This window comes from Staurois parvus, unplaced genomic scaffold (genome assembly GCF_062004578.1).
Source record: "Staurois parvus isolate SC_StPar_1 unplaced genomic scaffold, SC_StPar_1.0 ptg001098l, whole genome shotgun sequence".
NCBI classification, from domain to species: Eukaryota; Metazoa; Chordata; class Amphibia; order Anura; family Ranidae; genus Staurois; species Staurois parvus.
Genome location: NW_028318894.1, coordinates 620,259 through 647,041, shown reverse-complemented (window position 1 = coordinate 647,041; position 26,783 = coordinate 620,259). Strand labels below are relative to the sequence as shown.

The window sequence follows — 26,783 nt, the reverse complement described above, 5'->3', positions numbered from 1 at the left end:
TTTGTGTCTCTGTCAATTGGGATGGAAAAAAAACGCATTGCTTAAATCGATCACAGTATAACACTGCGTATCATGTGGAATGGAGGTAATCAATGAGGGCACATCTGGGGCAATGGGTGCAATTGGAATAATGAGATTGTGAATGGCTCTGAGATCTTGCACTAAACGGTAAGTACCATCAGCACTCTTCACTGGAGTTACTGGGGTGTTGTATGGGGAAACCACAGGTTTCAAAACACTTTCCTTGAGGAGCTTCTCTACTATTCCATCTACCATCTACTATTCTCTACTATTCCATATACCATCTACTATTCTCTACTATTCCATATACCATCTACTATTCTCTACTATTCCATCTACCATCTACTATTCTCTACTATTCCATATACCATCTACTATTCTCTACTATTCCATATACCATCTACTATTCTCTACTATTCCATCTACCATCTACTATTCTCTACTATTCCATATACCATCTACTATTCTCTACTATTCCATATACCATCTACTATTCTCTACTATTCCATATACCATCTACTATTCTCTACTATTCCATATACCATCTACTATTCTCTACTATTCCATCTACCATCTACTATTCTCTACTATTCCATATACCATCTACTATTCTCTACTATTCCATCTACCATCTACTATTCTCTACTATTCCATATACCATCTACTATTCTCTACTATTCCATCTACCATCTACTATTCTCTACTATTCCATATACCATCTACTATTCTCTACTATTCCATATACCATCTACTATTCTCTACTATTCCATCTACCATCAATCTCCTTGTGACAAAGGATACTGCTTTTGGTACACTGGACGAACTCCAGGTTTAGGTCTGGCCTTGTAAGGTGTACAGGGAATGTACCCTACATGTAGCTTACTGTTGGCCCAGACTTCAGGCTTCACTTTGTCTAAATCTTCCATGCCCACAAAACAGTGAGATGACTCCATGTGCACCCCTCCCTTCTCACTTATCCTGATTGTGGCCTTGAATTTTCCCAACAGATCTCTGCCTGGCAAATTCACAGGACATCCTGATATGATCTTGAAAGAATGTTTCACTATGGAACTTTTACCGTGAGAATCAGAAACACACAAAGGGGGTGTCTCCCAGGTTTTGGCACGTCCCAGTGATACCAATTGAAGGTTCACATTCTACTCTTGTTCCCTCACAATGATCCTCCTTTAAACTGGACCTGCTATCTCCCATGTCAATTAAGAAATCCATTTTTGTGCCATTGACCATTAGTGTAATTTGGGGAAGCTGATCATGGCTAGCAGTCATTTGGGGTAATGCCAAAAAAGGTGTAATCATAAATATACCTTCTTCATTGACTGCCATGATAACATTCATTTTACTAAGTAAATCTCTTCCTAACAGACTATCTGGGCAATCAGGGATTACAGTAAATTCATGACAAATAATCTGTTCCTCCCTCTTTTGTCAGGGTTCCCTTACACAGGCAAAGGGGGGGGTCTTAAAAGTTGGGAGAACTGCTCCACTAATTCCCATCGAAGGTTCACATAAAAAGAGTGGTCCCACATCATTTTCTTCCTTTATAACTGAACGAGTTGAACCCGTGTCAACTACGAATGCTAATATTTTTCCTGCTACTCTTAGAACCATTAAAGGTTCCTGTTCAGGAGTATGTGAGACAACTGGACATGTGAGGGAGCTATTACCTTCGGGGCAGATCTATTGTGGACCTTGGTTCTGCCAACTGATCGGGTACTTGACGGGTGGATTTCTGCACTTTGTCTCCTGTGGTATGGATTTGTTCCCTCTAAGTTGTGGGCAATCCTTCTTCCAATGACCTTCCTGTCCACATATAAAATACCTGTCATCTTTGGGTCTCCCACCTCCTCTACCTTATATCCTTTTCTCTCCCTGTTTCCATTTCTACCTCTTTCTCTGGGATTGTAACTATGTTGTAATCCCTGAAAATGTGCTTTGTTGGTGGATTTAGGAACCTCAAAACATCCAGTGGCGTCTTTCTCCATCACTTGCTTTTCAAACGTACCTGCATCCATCTCTATCCAGTCTGAAATAAGCTGTCTTATTACCAGTGTAATTTCAGGTGTGAATCCTGCCATCAAGGTTTGGATATATATATATAATTCCCATTTCTGCACTAACCATATCCATCCCAGCTTCTTCCTTCCAAACTTTCCTCAATCTTTTCCCATGCTCTGTCACCGTCTTTTGTCCCTTGCTTACAAGTAACACCAGTTGCTAACGATTTCCTACTTATCCATATTCTCTCCATCTCGGCTGTCACCTCTTCCCATACTTTTTTCTGAGTGTCTTCTTTCAGCCATGTATGAGTGGCTGCCAGGGTTCCAGGATGAACCAAATCATGTATGGTAGGCACCTTTGTCCAGTCAAACCCTGAGTCCATGTCATATCGTAAAATTCCATCAATTATTAATTTCATGTCCTGTTGTGAACACTGTCTGCCTTGGGTGGCTCTCTTTAAATAATTTATGCAGGCAGTTGGATTCTTTCTGGGGTCTGGACTATTCTTTATGATGTCATTCATTCGGTCATATCCATGGGTTTAATTACGATATCATTTCCCATCACAATATATGGGAAAGCTAAATTTTCTCCCTCTTTCACTTTTCCTTTACATTGCTTCTCAAAGTCCTGTCATTGGGGGCTGCAGTCCTCTTTGTAGATGTAAGTGTATTGGTTAGTGGACTCTGTGTAGTTCTGGTAATTTGCCACTTGGGACTGCAATCTGATCTGTCTCCTTCCTCCCTTCCTCGGGGCTGCCATCTGATCTGTCTCCTTCCTCCCTTCCTCGGGGCTGCCATCTGATCTGTCTTCTTCTCTTCCTCGGGACTGCCATCTGATCTGTCTCCTTCCTCCCTTCCTCGGGACCGCCATCTGACCTGTCTCCTTCCTCTCTTCCTCGGGACTGACATTTGATCTGTCTCCTTCCTCTGTTCCTCGGGACTGCCATCTGATCTGTCTCCTTCCTCATTTGCTCGGGACTGCCATCTGATCTGTCTCCCTCCTCATTTGCTCGGGACTGCCATCTGATCTGTCTCCTTCCTCTCTTCCTCGGGACCGCCATCTGATCTGTCTCCTTCCTCTCTTCCTCGGAACTGCCATCTGATCTGTCTCCTTCCTCTCTTCCTCGGGACTGCCATCTGATCTGTCTCCTTCCTCTCTTCCTCGGGACTGCCATCTGATCTGTCTCCTTCCTCATTTCCTTAGGACCGCCATCTGATCTGTCTCCTTCCTCTCTTCCTCGGGACTGCCATCTGATCTGTCTTCTTCCTCTCTTCCTCGGGACTGCCATCTGATCTGTCTCCTTCCTCTCTTCCTCGGCACCGCCATCTGATCTGTCTCCTTCCTCTCTTCCTCGGGACTGCCATCTGATCTGTCTCCTTCCTCTCTTCCTTGGACCACCATCTGATCTGTCTCCTTCCTCTCTTCCTCGGGACTGCCATCTGATCTGTCTCCTTCCTCTCTTCCTCGGGTCTGCCATCTGATCTGTCTCCTTCCTCTCTTCCTCGGGTCTGCCATCTGATCTGTCTCCTTCCTCTCTTCCTCCTACAGCCCCTCCCTCCTCCTCCCATACTGTACTATCCGGACTCTGTATCTCCGCTGCTTGTTCTATGGGAGGCTGTATTGGTCTATCTGTTCTCAAAGATTTGAGGAAATCCTCATCCTCTGTCTTTGGTAATGCTGGATATACTTGTGTAGAAGTTGGCGGGGCAGATGATGGGGGTTAAAGAGTGGAGAATAAATATCCTGGGCGCTGGAGCATAACCAGACTCATATCTGAGCCAGTGAATACCTGCAGATATAAAAACCAAGGAAATATGTCTTATCTCCTAAACACAGTCCCCTTATCATGTCCATATGAATCTTATCATTAGACCCATCTCTAGGAAAGGGACCACTGCTTTTCATATCCAGGGACCATTCTGCAATATTGTCTGTGAAAGGAACCACATAGTGATCATCCCACGGTGATACTCTGATCACATATTCTTTACACGTTAGCCTACACAATTCCGGATTCTCTTGTCTTTCTTTCTTTTTCTCAGCAATATCACTTAACACTTTATGCGGAAGCCTTGGAATTTTTGGCAGAGATCCCTTACTTTGGATCTTTCCCATACTGGAAGCAAAACAGCTGTTAGACAAAGCAATAAATGATTACAATATCAGTACTTATTCCCTGAAGCGGAGAGGTTGTCATGTCTGCAAAGCCTTCTCCACAGTTCAGGAGTTTAACCCCTAAAAGTACAAATCCTTGTAATAAACCTGTTCTGAAGAAACACAAATACTACATAGCAGTTCCATAACACACAGCAAATAGGCACTTCTACTTCTAAAATGGCAGAAATAACCGAGGACTCCTGTGAATTCACAATACATCTGCCGAGGCAATTTTCCCCAGAGGCTTCCAAAACCTCTGAATTTCCTTTGAGGACCCACCTCATGGACTCTCCGTGAGATCCAACAATCTCACATGGAAACTTTGGCTGCTGTCCCGGGGTCTTTAAAGGGGATTTAATCCGGCAAAACTAAGACAAAATAGCTCAGCTTACCTGACCAGCCTCACCTTTAATCCCGACTTCTGACACCAGATTGTAAGGATTCAACCTATGTCTGTAGCCCTTTAAATGTCTTCGGTAATTTCTGCCCTCTGAGCTCAGGAGGAATAAAGCTCCGGACACTAAAGTGTGCAAACTAAATCTCTGAACGTTTAATGCGTGCGAGCAGGTTTTACAAATGCAGAATGACCAACGAAATATTGTAATGACCAATAATATATTGTAATGACCAATGATATATTGTAATGACCAACGATATATTGTAATGACCAATGATATATTGTAATGACCAATGAAATATTGTAATGACCAATGAAATATTGCAATGACCAATGAAATATTGCAATGACCAATGAAATATTGCAATGACCAACGAAATATTGCAATGACCAACGATATATTGCAATGACCAACGATATATTGCAATGACCAACGATATATTGTAATGACCAACGAAATATTGTAATGACCAACGATATATTGTAATGACCAATGATATATTGCACTCTTATCAAGAAATATAATGACCACAAATGACTGAAGACCACCATATAAGGCAGTTCCATCTACAGAATGGGAACTGAATTCATGAAACAAACAGTTGTTACAAGTGACATATAAACACAAAACTAACTTGTTCACACATCTACAATGGAGGCATTAAACACAATGGATGCCAGTTAATAACACATTTTTCCTTACAGGGGTATTTGTACCGTCCTGACATTTGGTAGGGATTTGTGCCGTCCTGACAATTGGGGGGATATTTGTACCGTCCTGACATTAGGGGGGATTTGTACCGTCCTGACATTTGGGGGGGATTTGTACCGTCCTGACATTTGGTAGGGATTTGTGCCGTCCTGACAATTGGGGGGATATTTGTACCGTCCTGACATTAGGGGGGATTTGTACCGTCCTGACATTTGGGGGGGATTTGTACTGTCCTGACAATTGGGGGGGATTTGTGCCGTCCTGACAATTGGGGGGGATTTGTGCCGTCCTGACAATTGGGGGGGATTTGTGCCGTCCTGACATTGGGGGGATTTGTACCGTCCTGACATTTGGGGGGATTTGCGCTCTCCTGACATTTGGGGGGATTTGTACCGTCCTGACATTTGGCAGATATCTGTACCGTTCTGACATTTGGGGGGGATTTGTACCGTCCTGACATTTGGGGGATATCTGTACTAACCTGACATTTGGCAGATATCTGTACCGTCCTGACATTTGGGGGGATTTGCACTCTCCTGACATTTGGGGGGATTTGTACTATTCCTGGCATTTTTAGGGCCTCAGGAAATGATGTCGGTACATCAGGATGGGTCAGTTTTCAGTGATTGGTACCATAGTATGTAGACTCTATAACTTTCTCACAGACTATATAATATACACTGATTTGGGTTATTTTACCAAAGAAATGGAGCAGTATAGATTTTGGTCAAATGTATGAAGAAAATTTACTTATTTGCAAATTTTTATAGCAGAAACAGAAAAATGTATTTTGTTTGCAAAATTTTTATTCTTTTTTTGTTTATATCTAAAAAAACACAAGTGGTGATCAAATACCACCAAAAAGTAAGCTCAGTTTGCTTGATAAAAATGATAGAAATGTAATATGGGTACAGCATTGCATGACGGAGTAATTGTCATTCAAAGTATGAGAGTGCTGAAAGCTGAAAATTGACCGGGGCAGGAAGGAGGGGAAAGTGATCAGTAATGAGAAAGTGATAATGAGGGAGGAGTCAATACCCCAATGATGGTGGTCTTCAGGATCAGTCCAGTCTTCATCTTGGTTGTTCTCCCCCCATCCTCACTCTCTGACCTCTGGTGGGGCTCAGCCCCGCTGTTCTTCATGACTAAATCATGGACTAAATAAGGAAGTGCAGTACTTCTTGTGTTGGGAAGATGGCGATGAGTGATAGAGGGGGTGGGGACCCTCGTCCTATAATCCCCTCATCACTGTCCCTCCTATAAAAGACAGTTCTGGTTGTTTCCTCACTCTCTGACTAAGGTCCATGAATAAAGAAATGACCTGGTAGGAGATCAGAGGAGCCATTTCCTAGTTCGCTTGAGGGTGGATTTGTAATCTCCTCAGAGACCAAGCTGCCTGATGTGGGCGGAGTCCTGGTTTGGGGGAACCAATCAGCTTCTGTCTAGTAATCCTCTTTGTCTTTGTATTTTAGTCCATGGCCGGGAGATGAGGAAAACCTCCGAGGATTGTCTCACTTTGTCTCCAGACTGGAAAGTAGAAGATGAGGACATCACACAGTATAGTCCAGGAGAAAACCCGGCTCCCTCCAATGTCCATCCGGCACCACCCAGTGTAGATGGACCATCAGATTCCTCCTATCCTGAGGAACCTCAGACTATGCGGGACCGGGCCGACCTTCCAGCAGGGAAGAGCTTCTCCTGTACTGAGTGCGGGAAATGTTTCCAATCTAAATCTGGTCTTAATGTGCATAAAAGAACTCACACAGGAGAGAAGCCGTATTCCTGTCCTGAGTGCAGGAAATGTTTTTTAAGGAAGTCCCATTTTTACAAACATCAGAGATCTCATACGGGGGAGAAGCCGTATTCCTGCCCTGATTGCGGGAAATGTTTTTTGCAGAAGTCCCATCTTTACAGACATCAGAGATCTCACACGGGGGAGAAGCCGTATTCCTGTTTTGTGTGTGGGAAATGTTTTTTGCAGAACTCCGATCTTTACAGACATCAGAGATCTCACACAGGGGAGAAGCCGTATTCCTGTCCTGAGTGCGGGAAATGTTTTTCACAGAAGTCCGATCTTTACACACATCAGAGATTTCACACGGGGGAGAAGCCGTATTCCTGTCGTGAGTGCGGGAAATGTTTTTCAGACAAGTCCAATCTTTACACACATCAGAGAACTCACGCGGGAGAGAAGTTATATTCCTGTCCTGAATGCAGAAAATGTTTTTCAAAGAAGTCCCATCTTTACACACATCAGAGATCTCACACGGGGGAGAAGCCATATTCTTGTCCTGAGTGCGGGAAATGTTTTGCACAAAAATCAGATCTTGTCAAACATGAAAGGTCTCACACAGGTGAGAAGCCGTATTCTTGTCCTGAGTGTGAGAAATGTTTTTCAGTGAAGTCCAGTCTTTACACACATCAAACATCTCACACGGGGGAGAAGCCGTATTCCTGTCCTGAGTGCGGGAAATGTTTTTCAGACAAGTCCAATCATTCCAGACATCAGAGATCTCACATGGGGGAGAAGCCATATTCCTGTCCTGAGTGTGGAAAATGTTTTTCAAATAAGTCCAATCTTTCTAGACATCAGAGATTTCACACGGGGGAGAAGCCACTTTCCTGTCCTGAGTGAGGGAATTGTTCCTCACTGAAGTCCTGTCTTCTTGTACATGAGGGGTCCCACACAACCCTGGAGGTGTATTAGTGTCCTGAGTGCGGGAAATGTCTTCTAGATGAATGTTGCTGGACATCCCAGCTCTCATGTGTGGAAGAAGCACACCCTGATATACACCTCAGATATACTCCATGGCTGATCTTCTTCATGGAAGAAACAGTTGATAAGGAGATGAGAGGTCCCCAAAGACATGGATGAAGTGCAGTAAATGTCGGGGTGCAGAGTGGTCAGTAGATCCTGGAAATGAAGGACACAACTTCAGCCCTTCTTGGGTGTCGGAGTTGCGTTTCCTGATAATGATATAGCGGGTTACAGAGCTAGAAGCCGGGAGAGCCCAGATCTCGTTATCGGGGAACTTTACACAGACAACAAGAACTTCTGAAGTTGATGTCCTTCATTTCAAGGCTCTACAGAACAGTGGTGACCCCGAAGCGTCTCTCTGTCTTCAGTCCATCCTTCTCCCATCCCCCAACAGGAGGGGAGCAGAACTCCGCCCCAAACTAGGGGGGAACTTTCCTCTCATTATTTCCCTTGGCTTCTGTGTTGGTTTGGGTGGTTGGAGGAGTGCGGCACGAGAGGGAACACAGCTTGTTGTTCTATGTCTACATATGGGGTCTGGGTAGAGGGGATCCACCGGAAAATATTTCTACTCTTTGATTTTGTGCAAATCGTTTCTGTTTTCACTTTGAAGGGCGATATTATGTGTGGTTTGTAAAAGGGATTGGCCCAATAGATACCGCCCCACTTAGAAAATAGATGAACTAATATGACCAGCATTCATTCAGCCATGTCACATGTTGGGATCTTTTCTACAATACTTTGTTATAATAATGGAACACGTTGTGTATTGTATTGTACACCAATAATAATGACTCCGCCCCCACATTCTAGACAAGAGAACTTCCTGACCAATCAGATTCCTTCTTTTACGGTTTACTGATTTTTTTTCTGCAATCTTGTTAAAAGTGCAATTATAATAAAAAATGTATTGAACAGAAAAAAATGGTGTGTGTGTGCAATGATGACAAAGCTGTGTATCCAGAAACGGCTGGTCGGTGACACTTCCATATACAGCCCAATGAAGTGACAAGGAAGCCCTAGAACCCTTTGGAGGAACCCTGGCTGAGAAAGGCTGGACTAGGCAGTCACATATCTCTGCCCCCCTTGCAGGGTTCCCAACCCTCCGTGACTTTTATTACTGACGCAACATGAACATTTACTGACGGAGGACCTGTTTTACTGACATCCTGAAAAATGACAGAACTCCTGTTAGGATGTCAGACGATGGATATTGAATCCATATAACAGGACATGTGATCACTGACAATCCCCAGAACAAGCCATCTGCCTGGTTTACACCTAATAATTCAATCCATGGTGACCACAAATCAGCCCAACGCAGACACATGAAAACCAAGTTCTGCTCGGCATGCCATGGAGAGTAATGGGCACGGTCAGATGGGAGGGGCTTAGAAGAGGATGATGTCACAGACCCGCCCCCTGATCACCTACCTCTAAATGAAGAAAGCAGCTGATTGGGTGAGTACACATTGCTGTGACCTCCATGCTTAGCTTCACAGTGCGGCAATGTTACCTTCACATTCCGAGTCTCACAGGTAGCACCGCCTGTCATACCATTGTGCTGAAATGTCATCGCAGCAACTCAGAATGGTCCTCAGTAGTCTGTATGGCCCCCATGTGCTTGTATTCATGCCTGACAACATCGGGGGAGGGTCCTAATAAGATATCACCAGCAAGACTCCCATCATCCATCCACTACACATCTGCATCATTGGGTGGTCAGGAGCTCTGAGGAAAGGGATTCATCCCCGAAACGCGTCAGCCATTTGACTGCACTGACACTTGGAACACCTTGCTTGCCGTTGTGGCCATCGTCATGATGCAAATGCTTTTTAGATACATGCTTCACCTGTGAGTATGGTTTTATTTTTCACTCCTTTCAATAAACCTTGGATAATGCACAAGGTGTGTGCGCACCTGTTTATTCTCTATCTAGTGGCTGATCTCCCCGTCTGAGGAGGGCTGCACCCCTGAAGCATTTCCTTTGGTTGTCGCTGTCCTGGTTCCCTTGGCTTCCCTTTTGGCTGTGCATATCCTGAGGCGCTGGAGACTACATACGATATCCGGTTTGGTTGCAACCTGGTGGCGTCGGATGGACCAAAACATGATATCCTAGAGGTGTTCTGTTGGATTTAGGTCAGGTAAGTGAAAGGATTGATTTTCTTATCCCCTCAGAGACCCCCGGTCTGTGGAGAGATTCCTGGTTTATCAGCAGAATTCTGGGAACACCCCTTGAACACGGAAATAACGGCAGCTTATGTTCAGAGATGTTGAAAGTTTATTAGACATTACTAAGATTATATAGGATACAGAAATAATAAGGGGGGGGAGCGAGTTCTAAAACTGTAACTTGTAAGTTTCCATCATGAGCTGACTACATGAAACATGACATATACATTTCTTGGTATAAACTGTTTTTGCTAGCTTTATGAGAAATAGCCGAGCAAAGAAAACTTCAGGGTCGTCTTATCTTTTGTTGATACATCCTTCAGCAAACTAAAACAGTTCATTAAACTTCTAATATATCTGCAAAAACCTAACTTAATACTTAAAATGGCGTACATCAACACAATGGAGGTTCTCTAGATCCTTTCAATCCCCTCTTAGATCATGAACATGATCTCAATTCTTTACCTCATTCATCTTTTTGTACATAGCCAGATAACCTTCATTTGTATTTTGCGGCTTGGTAGCTCTAGCAATGCAATATAATAAGCATTTAAAACATAGATATAAAAATAAAACAAAAAACAATATCATGACTATGCTTACAGCGATACCTTTCATCCATGAAAAGACGGAACCAAATCCTGATCCTAACCAATCAAAAGGAGTCCATCCATCTTTTCCTATAGCTCTAGCTTCTTCCATTAAACCATCTACCTGTTCCCTGTGTTGCTTTATTATTTCATAATAATCTGGAACAGTCATTGTGGTATTATATATCCAAGTACAACATTCAGAATCCTCTGTCATCTCACACAGACCTGTCAGAGCAGCACTCATGCTTTCAATAGCTAATTCTTGCATCTTCAGCTGTTCTCTAATAGCTCTGGTCTCAGTATTTAGCAACCCCATGTCCTTAGAGTTCCTCTCCAGTAATGTTTGTGTCATTATTTATTTTGTTCATGAGTGTTATTCCCCATCCCGTGTAGGTAGGGAACCATGACCAAACCTTATCGCCTGTAGAGAATAGATCTACCTTTTCTTGTTTGGTTTCCCTTCTCTGTCTCAGAGTTAGTTGGTGTTTTGAGTATGTACTGGCTTTTACCTGGTGTTCCTTCTGGTCTATAGCTGCCATGATTGGCACTAATTGGGCTACATAGCACCAGCCCTGGACATTACTCGGTATCCAAGGGTAACAGATCTTACCACAACAGATATAGGTATTGTTTCCCAAGGTAATCAGCAATTTTTGTATTGCAGAATGAAATTCAGGGGTGACAACAAGTGTGAAATAAAAAACAAAGTTTTCCAAACATAGTGTTCCCCACATTATCTTGTTTCTCTTCTAAACTTTCATTCAGGGTTCTACCATTTACTTGCCAGAGTTTCACAGAAGAAGTTCCATCCCTCCTTCCAGGATCAGATATACAGTCATGGCCGAAATTGTTGGCACCCTTGATATTTTTCCTGAAAATCAAGTATTTCACACAAAAAAGGTATTGCATTAACACATGTTTTGCTATACACATGTTTATTCCCTTTGTATGTATTGGAACAAATATAAAACAGAGGCAGAAAAGCAAATATGACATAATGTCACACAAAACCCCAAAAATGGGCTGGACAAAAGTATTGGCACCCTTAACTTAATATTTGGTTGCACACCCTTTGGAAAACATAACTGAAATCAGTCGCTTCCTATAACCATCAATAAGCTTCTGACACCTCTCACCCGGAATTTTGGACCACTCTTCCTTTGCAAACAGCTCCAGGTCTCTCTTATTGGAAGGACACCTTTTCCCAACAGCAATTTTAAGATCTCTCCACAGGTGTTCAATGGGATTTAGATCTGGGCTCATTGCTGGCCACTTCAGAACTCTCCAGCGCTTCTTTGCCATCCATTTCTGAGTGCTTTTTGACGTATGTTTGGGGTCATTGTCCTGCTGGAAGACCCAGGATCTTGGACGCAAACCCAGCTTTCTGACACTGGGCCCTACAGTGCGACCCAAAATCCTTTGGTAATCCTCAGATTTCATGATGCCTTGCACACAGTCAAGGCACCCAGTGCCAGAGGCAGCAAAACAACCCCAAAACATCATTGAACCTCCACCATATTTTACCGTAGGTACTGTGTTTTGTTCTTTGTAGGCCTCATTCCGTTTTCGGTAAACAGTAGAATGATGTGCTTTACCGAAAAGCTCTATCTTGGTCTCATCTGTCCACAAGACGTTTTCCCAGAAGGCTTTTGGCTTACTCAAGTACATTTTGGCAAACTGTAGTCTTGCTTTTTTATGTCTCTGTGTCAGCAGTGGGGTCCTCCTGGGTCTCCTGCCATAGCGTTTCATTTCATTTAAATGTCGACGGATAGTTCGCGCTGACACTGATGCTCCCTGAGCCTGCAGGACAGCTTGAATGTCTTTGGAACATGTTTGGGGCTGCTTATCCACCATCCGGACTATTCTGCGTTGCAATCTTTCATCAATTTTCCTCATCCGTCCACGACCAGGGAGATTAGCTACAGTGCCATGGGTTGCAAACTTCTTGATAATGTTGCGCACTGTGGACAAAGGCAAATCTAGTTCTCTGGAGATGGACTTGTAACCTTGAGATTGTTGATATTTTGCCACAATTTTGGTTCTCAGGTCCTCAGACAGTTCTCGTCTCCTCTTTCTGTTGTCCATGCTTAGTGTGGCACAGACAGACACACAATGCAAAGGTTAAGTGAACGTCTCTCCTTTTTATCTGCTTTCAGGTGTGATTTCTATATTGCCCACACCTGTTACTTGCCCCAGGTGAGTTTACAGGAGCATCACATGCTTGTAACATTCTTATTTATCCGCAGTTGTGAAAGGGTGCCAATACTTTTGTCCAGCCCATTTTTGGAGGTTTGTGTGACATTATGTCGAATTTGCTTTCTTTCCTCCCTTTTTTTGTTTTGTCCCAATACACACAAAGGGAATAAACATGTGTATAGCAAAACATGTGTTAATGCAATACGTTTCGTGAGAAATACATGATTTCCTGGAGAAATATCAAGGGTGCCAACAATTTCGGCCATGACTGTATTTAATATGGACTGAGAGCACATTCCCTTTCCCTTGTGGGAAGTATTCCCCAGTCTAAAACACCAATCGGGGAGTAGAGTGACTCCCAGAGTTGGAAAAGATATGGCGGCATTAGAAGTAATATTGGTCAAACCAATACTTACATTCCCTGTTATTAACAAAAATATTTTGCCTGGAGCGGCCAGAAGAGGAATTTCCTATGTGCTCGGATGTAACTTACTACAGATCCAACATTTATCAGAAGCTGACTTTTGAGCATAAGCAGATTTAAACTGCATCATCAACATTTTCCTGAAAAAGGATTGTTCTCTTCAAAACTCTTTTTGACTTTCTTTCACATTTGGTTATCTGGGTCTCATTTAAATCTAGTCCTTGACCACAGATACCTTTTATTAGGCCCAAGTCCTCAGGGTGATAAATACAGTTAGTTAGGATCCATACTGGCAGGAAAAAGAGCAGTCAGTGTGCCCAATAGGACCCAGATCTTCAAAGCACCATGAGGGGCAGTAAGGAATGTCATCTTCAGGGTCTTTTTCACTTACTTCACCCTCTCTTTGAGGATTTTCCTCTCATACTTCTCCTTTTTCCGTCTCGTGTTTCTCACGTGTTTTGTTCACCTTCTTCACTCGACTAGCATGGATCCAGGACTGGGAATTCTTCACCAGAACAGCCATTCTGGTAACCGCTATCACCGTAGTAGGTGGTCCAAAGGGGTAGCCTTGCTTCTTGTCTTTAGCGAGTTGGCAGACCACTACGACATCTCCCACTTGGAAAAGGTGTGTTGGTTCCTGAAAAGATAAAGGAGAGGTGTGAGCAACATTTCTTTCAATCTGATCTAAAGTCTGAATCAGTTTTCTCACATATTCTTGTTGTACCAGGTCAAGGTCCCCTCTTTCTAACAAAAGTGGCTGTCTAGCCCAAGGAGTGGGGAACGGTCTTCCCATTAATATTTCAAAAGGAGATAACCCTGTAGTCTTATTAGGTGTCATTCTTACCTCTGCTAGAATTGCAGGTAACATCTTCTTCCAGTGGGTATAGGTTCCTCCAGTGGCCTTCCTCAACTTATCCCTAATTGTCCTGTTCATCCTTTCTACTATACCCCAACTTTGAGGATGATAGGGAATATGACATTTCCAATCTAAGTACTTTTACCAGGTCTTGGCATACCTTGGCCACAAAGGCTGGTCCGTTATCAGAATTTATCTGCAGCGGACATCCCCATCTGGGTATTATCTCCTGTGTAAGAATTCTGACTACAGTCTGCGTGTCTTCTTTATTAGTGTGACAAATGCTTCCACCCATCTGCTGAACATATCCACCATTACCAACAAAAACTCTTGCCTCTGTCCTGTTTTTGGCATGTGGGTAAAATCTATTTGTAAATGGGTGAAAGGTGTAGTTGGGTACACTAGATGCTGGTGTTGTGATTTCTTTGGGTTCTGTGGATTGTTCCTTATACATGTAATGCACCTGGAAACATATTCTTTCGCCAACCTAGATAAACCTGTAATGTAAAAATCCTGCAATAATGTTTCACATGTCGTTTTCCATCCTCTATGTCCTAGACCGTGGTACTGTGTAATGAACAATGGGGCACTTGACATGGGAATGCATGGTTTCCCCTCTAAGCACACTAGACCAGAAGCTGGATCTAGTTGTGCTCCAGAACCATCCCAGTCTTCTAGATCGACTTCTGTAGCAAATCTTTGTAAATCTGCATACATCTGGTCATGTGGGGTAGTTGTGACGCCTGAAGTGGGCATAGGCATCTGTTCACTGGCCACCTGTTGTAATGCGGCTTCCTTTGCTACCTTATCTGCTAATGCATTTCCTTTGGCAATATGATCTCTGTGATTTGTATGTGCCCTGCAATGGAGAATGGCTGATGTTTTTGGTAACTGTATGGCTTTGAGTAGATCAGATATCAAAGAAGAGTGAGATATGGTTTTGCCATCAGCAGCAATGAATCCTCTTCTCTCCCAAATGACCCCAAAATCATGTACAGCACCATGGGGGTACTTGGAGTCTGTGTAAATGTTGACATCCTGTCCTGCAAATAATTGACATGCTCTTGTAAGGGCAATCAGTTGGGCTGCTTGGGCTGACTGATATGGGATTGGCTTTGCCTCGAGTATTTTGTCAGGAAGTTGCACAATGGCATCTCCTGCATGGTATTATCATTTGGCCTAGAGCATGAGCCATCTACAAACACATCTGGGGCCCCATCAAGAGCCACAGCTGACATGTCGGGCCTAGGGGAAGTGTCTTGCTGTATGTGGGTTATACAATTGTGTTCTGGTGCCACTTCACCCTGTTCCCCCTTTAGCCCCAATAGGGCGTTCAAAATTGGAGCAGGACCTGAATTTGCTGAAGAATATTTAATAATCAAGTTGGGATCAGATAGAAGAATCACTTCATATCCGCTCAACCTTTGTGCTGACATGTGTTGAGTGTGTATGTTTTTCAGTAGTAAGGACACTTGATGTGTGGTGTGTAGGGTAGTTTCATGTCCCAATGTGAAAGAAATAGCCATCTCCACCACCATTGCACAGGATGAAACAGCTCTCAGACAAGCATGCATGCCCTGAACCTGAGTTGGCACTACTTTGGAAAAAAAAGCTACAGGGCGGAGCTTGCCTCCATGTTCCTGAGCCAGGACCCCCGCCATGGTTGTACAATTTTCCCCCACATACAGATGAAACATTTTCTTACAGTCAGGTAGTCCAAGACCAGGGGCCGTTACCATAGCATTCTTCAGGTACACAAAGGCATCAACCATTTCATTTGACCATGTGAGAATGTCAGGTGATTCTGAAAGTGTGGCAGACCTCAGAGTGTGATCATAGAATGAACAATCAGGTATCCATTGGCGGCAGTAACCAATCATACCAAGAAAAGTTAGCATGTCCTTTTTTGTTTGTGGGCGGGGCAGACCCACGAGAGCCGCAGCTCTTTTGTGACTGACATTCCTCTCACCATGACTTAGAGTAACACCAAGGTATTCAACCTGTTTTTGGCACCATTGCAGTTTATTTTTAGATGCTTTGTGACCATTCCCTGACAACCATTCTAACAGAGACCAACTATCCTCCTGACTGGCCGCCTGACTTGAACTACAAATCAATAGGTCCCACATATATAATGAGGACCGAACCATTGGGAGGGGTCCAGGACCTCAGTGTGGTCTGGAGGGCAAGTGAGTAGACTGCAGGCGAATCTACAAAACCCTGGGGCATTCTACACCAGGTCATCTGGCAATTTCAGAATGTAAATGCAAATAGCACCCTCGTCTGGTGGTCCACAGGAACCATAAAAAATGCATTTGTTAAATCAATCACTGTAAAATATTCTGCATCGGACGGAATGGAGGTGAGAAGTGATGGCACATCAGGCACTATTGGGGCTATTGGAACCACCAAATTATTTATGGCCCTCAGATCTTGTACAAATCTGTAAGAGCCATCCGGCTTCTTAACAGGGTTGATAGGTGTGTTGTAAGGAGAAACCGTTTCTTCTAAAATACCTGTCCCTAAAAATCTTTCCACTAGAGGAGCAATCCCTTCCTCCTTCTCTGGCGGTAATTTGTATTGCCTCTGTTTGTAGGGCAATGCCCCTTCCTTGAGTGTGACTGTGTATGGTGTACATGAAATTAATCCTACATACATAGAATTTGTGGCCCAGACTGGATGTGTATCAGGAGGGGGTGTAATGTGTGAGGGATGACTCTCATCATTGAAATAGGTGGGTATAATGGGTACTTTGGAGGATCTGACAACAATACCTCCTTCTGATGTTACTCTCAGAGAAATCCCTAAAACTCCCATAAAATCTCTCCCTCTCTCTCTGGAATGGGTCTGTACTTCCCATGGCTTCTGTCCATCCTGCCATACAATCCACCCAGGGATTTATTAAATAGTAGTCTGTTCCATAAACTCTAGTAACATAATCCTTACAATTTTCTCCCTTTTCTGGGGGACCTGGTGGGTAACTACCTCCTTGACCCATATTTAGACAGTGGGTAAGATTATCTTACCTTATAATCTTCTCCACCTTCAACTCTCTACTCTCGCCACCCCCACCTCCACCCAGCACCTCACTCACTGCCCTTGAGATTGCCAATCACTTCAAAAACAAGATTGACACAATTCGCAAGGACATTGCCGCAACTCACACGCCTTCTCAACCCGTCCCCTCTCACACAGCTACCCCCTCATCCCCCCTCCCCCTCGACATAACCCACAGGGACTTCGTCGCTGCTCAAACTCCCTCCAACCCCCTTCCCCCTCACTCAGCTACCCCCTCTACACCCCTCTCCCACGGCCCCACCACTGCTCTGACCTCCTCTCCCACCCCACCCTACATTCCTCATACTGAAGCTCCCCCAACACTCCGCACCTTTGACCTTACTACCATCGAAGAAGTCTCCAAGATCCTCTCTGATGCCCGCCTCACCACCTGCCCCCTTGACCCTATCCCCATCTGTCCTCGGGCCCCTTCTCTTCTCCATCTACACCTCCTCCCTTGGCCAACTCATACACTCTCACGGCTTCAACTACCACCTCTATGCCGACGACACACAAATCTATCTCTCAACCCCCCACCTCACCCCCTCGGTCTCCGCCCGAATCACACACCTGTTGAACGACATATCAGACTGGATGTCGCTCCACTTCCTTAAACTGAACCTCTCCAAAACCGAGTTTCTTGTCTTCCCTCCAGCCCGGACACCACCCCCATTGACTTCTCCATCATGTCCAACAACACCACCATCAAACCCGCCCCGCAGGCCAGAGTACTTGGTGTCATTTTGGACTCCAACCTATCCTTCCAGCCCCAAGTCCACTCTTTAACAAACTCATGCCGACTCCACCTCCGCAACATCGCCAAAATCCGCACGTTCCTAACTCCAGAAACCACTAAACAGCTCATCCACTCCCTCATCATATCACGACTCGACTACTGCAACTCCCTCCTCACTGGCCTGCCTCGCCGCTGGCTATCCCCGCTTCAGTCCATCCTGAATACGGCTGCCAGACTCATTCACCTTTCCAACATCTCCATCTCCTCCACCCCCCTCTGCCAATCCCTCCACTGGCTTCCGATTGCGCAACGGATCAAATTCAAAATCCTAACGCTGACGTACAAAGCTGTCCACCATACTGCCCCGAACTACATCACTGACCTAATATCCAAGTACCACCCAACACGCACACTCCGCTCCTCACAAGACCTCCTTCTCTCTAGTTCCCTGGTCTCCTCCTCCCATGCCCGCCTCCAGGACTTCTCCAGGGTGTCACCCATCCTCTGGAACTCCCTGCCCCAACCCATCAGATTATCACCTACTCTCCTCTCCTTTAGGCGCACCCTGAAAACCCATCTCTTCAGGGAAGCCTACCCCGCCCCCTGCTAACTTGCCGACCTCCTCCACTCTTCCTACCACTCCATCCCCCACAGCTATCTCCTCCTGTACCACCATCCCCTCCCTCCTAGATTGTAAGCTTGAAAGAGCAGGGCCCTCGATCCCCTCATGTTTTGCATTGTATTGGTATTGTTCTGTCACATGTTCTGTCCCCCTTTATAATGTACAGCGCTGAGCGAACTATTGGCGCTTTATAAATACTGTATTATAATAATAATAATTTTGTTCCACACAACAAATTATCTTATACTTCTACGCAACAGAAAGAAAAAGCAAAAGACAGATAAACCAGAATCTGCTCCACAGACTTATTAACCTTTTGATAGCTTCCCAAAAGTTATCTCTTCACTGTTCTACCAAAGGACAGTGTGTTCTACCAAAGAACAATTTATTTTATGTTCTACCAAAGAACAATCTGTGTCTTACCAAAAACACTCTTTTTATAGTGCACTATATTGTAACTCTACCAAAGAGTTAAGTCTGCTTACCAAAAGCAGCTACAGGTTATCACGGGTCTATATAGACAATACAGAATGATTCAAGACCTTCCCTCAACACAGGGCAAGAAAGAGCTTTTGGTCATAAAAAGACAAAAGGTTTACTTACCAAATGAGGTGGGTGGTCATCCCGGGCTGAGCCCCCAGCTGAAAGGATGATTTTCTTTATCCCCTCAGAGACCCCCGGTATGTGGAGAGATTCCTGGTTTATCAGCAGAATTCTGGGAACACCCCTTGAACACGGAAATAACGGCAGCTTATGTTCAGAGATGTTCAAAGTTTATTAGACATTACTAAGATTATATAGGATACAGAAATAATAAGGGGGGGGGAGCGAGTTCTAAAACTGTAACTTGTAAGTTTCCATCATGAGCTAATCACATGAAACATGACATATACATTTCTTGGTACAAATTGTTTTGGCTAGCTTTCTGAGAAATAGCCGGGCGAAGACATTGTCAGGGTCATGTTATCATTGTTGATACATCCTTCAGCAAACTAAAACAGTTCCATTAAACTTCAAATATATCTGCAAAAACCTAACTTAATACTTAAAATGTTGTACATCAACACAATGGAGGTTCTCTAGATCCTTTCACCTAGGGGCTTGATTGTATACACTTGTGGTCATGGAGGGGATTGGAGCACATGAATCCAATGATTGGAGGGGATTGGAAAACCTGAGTCACATGATTGGAGGGCTGGCCCAATACTTGGGGCAATATAGTGTACTTCCACTCCTTAAATGAAAGTCTCCTGACATTTAGGGGTCTCTTCATAACAGATTTTCCCAGCAATTCCCCCGGTGATGGCCCATGTACATTCCATCTCTGGGAATGGGGGTAAAACACAAATGCTATTAGACTGTTTACTGAGTTGGTCAAAAAGTTTATAATGATTTGAAAAAATAACTGCTTTCAGTTTCTAGATGAGCGAATTCCTATGATACTTAATGTCATCACTGGATGAATACAATACAACCGATATTCATCACAGCTGGACACATGCTACTCACATTTGTCCAATAATTTGTTTAAAAATAGACCTTTAATTGTTTGTGAAATCTCCCACCACAAAATGTACTCAGCCAATCACAGGGCAGGACTCCATTTATATTCTTCTCCTGCCATCAATGGCCAACCCGGTCCCACACTTCATCCATGTCTTTGGGGACCTCTGATCTCCTTATGAACTGTTTCTTCCATGATGAAGATCAGCCATGGAGTATATCTGAGGTGTATATCAGGGTGTGCTTCTTCCCCACATGAGAGCTGGGATGTCCAGCAACATTCATCTAGAAGACATTTCCCGCACTCAAGGCACTAATACACCTCCAGGGTTGTGTGGGACCCCTGATGTACAGGAAGACAAGACTTCAGTGAGGAACATTTCCCTCACTCAGGACAGGAAAGTGGCTTCTCCCTTGTGTGAGATCTCTGATGTCTCTTAAGATTGGACTTCACTGAAAAACATTTCCCACACTCAGGGCAGATATACGGCTTCTCCCCCATGTGCAATCTCTGATGTTTGTAAAGATTGGACTTATCAGAAAAAAATTTCCCGCATTCAGAACAGGAATAAGGCTTCTCTCCTGTGTGCAGTCTCTGATGTGTGTCAAGATGGGACTTCCCTGAAAAACTTTTCCCACACTCAGGACAAGAATATGCCTTCTCCCCCGTGTGAGAAATTTGATGTGTATAAAGATGTGACTTCACTGAAAAAGATTTCCCACACTCAGGACAGAAATGCGGCTTCTCCCCCGTGTGCAGCCTCTGATGTCTGTAAAGATGGGAATTGTCTGAAAAACATTTCCCGCACTCAGGACAGGGATATGGCTTCTCCCCCGTGTGAGATCTCTGATGTGTGTAAAGATAGGACTTCTGTGAAAAACATTTCCCACACTCAGGACAGGAAAATGGCTTCTCCCCAGTGTGCAATCTCTGATGTTTATAAAGATTAGACTTCACTGAAAAAGATTTCCAACACTCAGGACAGGAATATGGCTTCTCCCCCGTGTGGGATCTCTGATGTATGACAAGATCTGACATTTCTACAAAACATTTCCCGCATTCAGGACAGGAATACAGATTCTCACATGTGTGAGATCTTTTATGCATAGTAAGTTTGGATTTAGAACAGAAACCCTTCCCGCATTCAGAACAGGAGAAGCTCTTCCCTGTTGGAAGGCCGGCCTGGTCCCGCACAGTCTGAGGGTCCTCAGGATACGAGGAATCCGATGGTCCATCTACACTGGGTGGTGCCGGATGGACATTGGAGGGAGCCGGGTTTTCTCCTGGACTATACTGTGTGATGTCCTCATCTTCTACTTTCCAGTCTGGAGACAAAGTGAGACAATCCTCGGAGGTTTTCCTCATCTCCCGGCCATGGACTAAAATACAAAGACAAAGAGGATTACTAGACAGGAGCTGATTGGTTCCCCCAAACCAAGACTACGCCCACATCAGGCAGCTTGGTCTCTGAGGAGCTTACAATTCCACCCTCAAGGGAACTAGGAAATGGCTCCTCTGATCTCCTACCAGGTCATTTCTTTATTCATGGACCTTAGTCAGAGAGTGAGGAAACAACCAGAACTGTCTTTTATAGGAGGGACAGTGATGAGGGGATTATAGGACGAGGGTCCCCACCCCCTCTATCACTCATCGCCATCTTCCCAATGTTTTCCTATGTTTATATATAGCAGTTGGAAGAAGATAGAGAGCAGAAGTCAGGAGTATGTAATGTACAACATAGAGTATATAGTGCAGGGGTCAGGAGTATGTAATGTACAATAAAAATTATACAGTGTAAAGATCAGGACTCATAATATTGGTATTCAGTAATCAGTGGAAGCTTAAATGTTTACTGTAGACAAGTTGCAGAGATCCCACACCGCTGCCTCCCATCTCCTGAGACTGCACTCAGTGACTTGGGTCTGAGACACTACAGACATATCCCTCCACCCGGCACAGCCAGCAGATAACAGAGCAAGGAACCCTGGGAGAAATGTTCTGTCAGAGATCTTGCTGGACTCATAGACATCTATGGTGAAAATCAACATTTTTCTGCCAGCTGAACCCCAGAACCTCCATAAATCCAGTCTAGATACATAAATTGTGTCTGCAGCACAGAGAAGGAAGATTATCCGAGAGAAATCCAGGAATACAGGACGGGGAACACAGCTCAGGAAAGTGACCAGGGGATTACAGGCTGATATCACCCAGTCCCCGCCCTACTCTGGACCAATCAGTGAGCAGTATGGGTGGAGGAATGGATTTAGTGTTCATGACCCACCTGTGCTGATCTCTGTAGGAGTGTCCTCCTCTATAAATGTCCCCGTTATTCCATCCTCCTCCATAGACTGCTGATCATCCCTCACATATGCCTCTTCTTCTTCTGCTTTCACCTCAAATTCTATATCGATTGGATCTCCACTCTAAATCAAGAAAATGAGAGAAACTATCATCTGTAAAATATAATGTCACATAAAAGAACTCCACACATTGTCTCCACAAGTCCATGTTCTAGATGCTCCGTGCCACCAACCTTGTAATGGTGAGGGATGGTGTGACCTTCCTGTGTGGAATCCCAGGAATACAGAGGACGGGGACATCTCTCTGGGGGGTTCCTGGTATTAGGTGGCTCCATCATATCCTTGTGTCCTTCTGAAAACTCCTCCATCACTCCATACTCCTCATCCTCCTCTTTATACTCTTCTTTAACATCAATATTATCATCCCCGAGGATTCCACTCTGAAAGATATAATAAAACATTCATTGTAACAAACATGCTGTGTATAAATCACAACTACCAATAATTGTCATCATCTACCTGATGATGGTGAGGTGTGGTGTGACCTTCCTGTGTGGAATCCCGGGAATACAGAGGATGGGGCCATCTCTCTGGTGGGTTCCTGTAGCTGGATGACTCCACCATGGTGTCCTGGTACAGATCTTTGTGTTCTCTTAGAAGCTCTGACTCCTCCATCCCCCCATCCTCATCCTCCTCCTCTTTTATCTCTTCTTTAACCTCAACTTTAGTATCTCTCAGGTTTCCACTCTGAATATATAATAAAAATGCCATCAATGGTAACAATGCAGATAATGTACAGATCCTAATGATACTATCAGTGATTGTTCCTCATCTACCTGATGATGGTGAGGGATGGTGTGACCTTCCTGTGTGGAATCCCGGGAATACAGAGGACGGGGACATCTCTCTGGTGGGTTCCCATGACTGGATCCATCTGTAGGAAACACACACACTGACTGAATCCATTGTTTCTATGTGTTTATCAGATGATGGGGGATCTAGGTGGATCCTCCGTACTGCTCTCTCCTTTACAATAAAGTCTCCTCTTACCCGGTGATGTGAGGGGCGGCTGATTGTCCATCATGACGTCCTTGTAGAGATCCTTGTGTCCTTCTAAATACTCCCACTCCTCCATGGAGAAATAGACAGTGACACCCTGACACCTTATAGGAACCTGACACACACAATGATACAGTCACCATCCAGACACATCCCTTGTCTGTTACTGGAGAATGTCCCAGAATTCCCGGCACCGCTCACCTCTCCTGTCAGCAGCTCAGTGATCTCTCTGGTGACTTCTAGAATCTTCTTCTTCTTTCTCTCTTCTATCAGGGAGGGAGGTGGAGGCAATGTGATGTCATATGATCTCCAGACTTCACAGGAGGAAAACTCTACATCTGAACACAAATAGTCACATCAAATGATATTCCCAGAATCCTCCTCACCTCTCCATTCAGGTCTCCATTTTATTAAAGCCCCACTTCAGGCTGAGGTATAATTCCCCCCCACAGGACCCCCACACTACGCAGGGTATAAGGAATTCTGATGTCATTACACACAATGCAGGACCAACAGTTCTGTTTTGCTTATGAGGATGCCAAGGGCCCCCACATCCTAAGACCATAGAATAAAAAGAAAGGAGCCAAATGGAGGGACATTGGGAGGAGGAGCTGTGAGGTCAGTGTGATGTCATAGGATTCTCCATCCCCTGCCACATATAAAAGTGGTATAATCCTTTGGTATAGACTGATGAGGTGAGAAGGTGACACATCTCCACAATGAGGAGAATGTTCCGGCCCCGGAAGTGGGGGAATGTTCTGCCCCTGAAGGGGTTCATCTGGGTTCCCACACTATATATGTGTGTATCATCATCTGCTGGAGATAAAAGACGTCACAGTGACTATGGAGGAAGAGGACGGACGTGACTATGGAGGAAGAGGACGGACATGACTATGGAGGAAGAAGACGGACGTGACTATGGAGGAAGAGGACGGACGTGACTATGGAGGAAGAGGACGGACGTGACTATGGAGGAAGAGGACGGACGTGACTATGGAGGAAGAAGACGGACGTGACTATGGAGGAAGAGGACGGACGTGACTATGGAGGAAGAGGACGGACGTGACTATGGAGGAAGAGGACGGACGTGACTATGGAGGAAGAGGACGGATGTGACTATGGAGGAAGAGGACGGACATGACGGGGGGTTAATGGGTGTAAATAGGAAATAACATCTTATTACCTCCTCTGCTGCCACTTCCAGCAACGTCTCCTCTCTGCTTCCTCCCAACTCAGCTCTCACCCAGAACTTCCTGTCTGTACCTGACATCACTTCCTGTCTGTACCTGACATCACTTCCTGTCTGTCTTCCATAGAGACTTCCTGTGTGGGTAGAAGTGAGATCCCCACCTTGTGGAGCTCAGAGGAACTGCAGCCCCGAGAAGCGTCTGGTAGTGTGACCCCGGCCTTGTGCTGGGTGTGTATGGACTGTAGATCCTTGTGTAGGGGAGGAAATGACTCCTATCTGTGACTGCTGTAACTTGCTGACTGGCATCTCCTGTGAAATCTGACACTTGCACTGGATACACACAAGGCAGTCAGGGATTTCAGCCCCTCCCTTCTCCTCTCAGACTGTAATACAGAGAGAGCCAATCAGAAGAGGTATTAAAGGAGCCAATGACAGGGACTTTCTCAAGCAGGAGGTGCAGCTGCAAAGCATTGTGGAATATGCAGTCCTGAACAGAAATGGCCTGATAGGCTGATATGAGGGATGGAACTACAGAGACCAGCATGCTTAGTGAGAGCAGAGTGAAGGACTCCATCTTGTTTTTCCTGAGGGGAGGCAGTCTGCATGTGGCAGGAGACAGTCTGGACCTGGCAGAGAAGTGCTCAGGGTCAGTTCACTCCATGTTTAGGTATCTGCATCAGTCAGGGAACATCCAACCTGAGAGATGTGGCCTACAGTACAGTGCCTACACCGACAGTGTGAAGGGCTCATCGTGAGGTGACCACAGGAGCCGGTCATGTCCAGGACCATGGTTTGGGCCTTAGTCCCAGGATCTGGTGAGAGGGATTTTGCCCCCTGGCAGATGACAGGAACACGGCACACAGAGACATGACACTTCTCCCATACTCACCAGGCACTGGGTTGTGTAGATGGTCCTGCTATACAGACACAGTGTTTGCTTTGCTATACAAATCCTGCCACGGGATTACAATGATACTTTACCATAGGAGTGTAAGTGCACCAATGAAAGTGTCTCGCTGAAGACCCCAACATTCATCCTGTTACCAAGAGACTGAAGTTACTGGTGCCATACGGGCACGCGCATGCGTATTCAGGCCTCTATATTGCATGGTGTGGGAGGGAATAGCTCTACCTTGGAAAGTAGCTATGAAGCATCAGTTGGGCGCAGTGTTTGCCTATTGGGCTTGTGGTGTCGGGGGTTAGAAGGGAGAAGTCTGACACCACAGAGAGTCATCCTTCTGCTCTCCTCCTGCTTGGACATCATAGAGCTGAGTTTATGTAAAGGGGTTTAGACCCACTTTGAGGTCCCATGTAAGTGTTTCCTCTGCTCTTGGGGTTATTCACGGTTGGAATCCCCTGAAAGCAGCCTGAGTGTAAAAGTGAGTTATATTGCTTCCGGTCTCAGGATTTGCTGTTCTCTGGATTCACCGAACGTATACCTGTTGTTCATGTTTATTACTTCCCATAGAGGTCTTACAGTAAAGCTGATCTCTGTGTTTATTATACCGTGTGTGCTTTTCATTGGTCCTTGTACTTCACTATTGTCAGGGGTGTCAGTTGGGGCTGAGACAGTTCTTGGGGTTGGGAGGCAGAGTGGTGGAGTGAACAAACTTACCCCCTTTGGGGGGATCGCTACACTGATAGAGGGGTCACCTCCACTCCCACCAAGGGGGACAGAAATATATGACTGCCTAGTCCAGCCTTTCTCAGCCAGGGGTCCTCCAAAGGGTTCTTGGGGTAAAGCTGCATATTTAGAGACTGACAATCACTAGGCTTGCTCACCCTGATAGGACAAGAAATGGCCGCTGCCCCAGTCTATAACTGGCCTTCACAGCAAGGAGCACTTGAACGGGCAACGCATGTCACACAACAATAGAGAAAAGTTCCCGGCTCAACTTGCCAGCCATCCTGCAAACAAACCAAATTACCCCGTCTAACAGTATGCGTTAAAAACGGGTTTAGTTAGAACACATTTGCAATCACATTGTAAGCTACAGAGCCTCGTCACGGC

At 44.9% G+C, this 26,783-nt stretch overlaps 2 protein-coding genes and 1 pseudogene across 2 annotated transcripts in view; 1 reads left to right on the top strand and 2 right to left on the bottom strand.

Annotated features, from left to right (window-relative positions):
- LOC149440274 (uncharacterized) overlaps window positions 1-2,054 on the bottom strand; it is a 56,070-nt gene extending 54,016 nt beyond the window's left edge. Inside the window, exon 1 of the mRNA XM_089658835.1 lies at window positions 1,707-2,054. Within this exon, the coding sequence (XP_089514961.1) occupies window positions 1,707-2,054 (348 nt within the window). The remainder of the gene's footprint in view (window positions 1-1,706) is intronic.
- Window positions 2,055-6,966: 4,912 nt separating this feature from the next.
- Window positions 6,967-26,783, top strand: part of LOC149440272 (uncharacterized) — a 30,579-nt pseudogene continuing 10,762 nt past the window's right edge.
- LOC149440273 (uncharacterized) lies at window positions 19,478-21,589 on the bottom strand. The gene has a single exon (XM_089658825.1). It carries the CDS (start codon window positions 21,587-21,589, stop codon window positions 20,609-20,611), a length of 981 nt encoding a protein of 326 aa, XP_089514951.1. The 3' UTR covers window positions 19,478-20,608.

Coding starts and splice junctions, on each gene's coding strand:
- LOC149440273 (XM_089658825.1), bottom strand. CDS start 21,589: ATGAGGAAAACCTCCGAGGATTGTCTCACTTTGTCTCCAGACTGGAAA.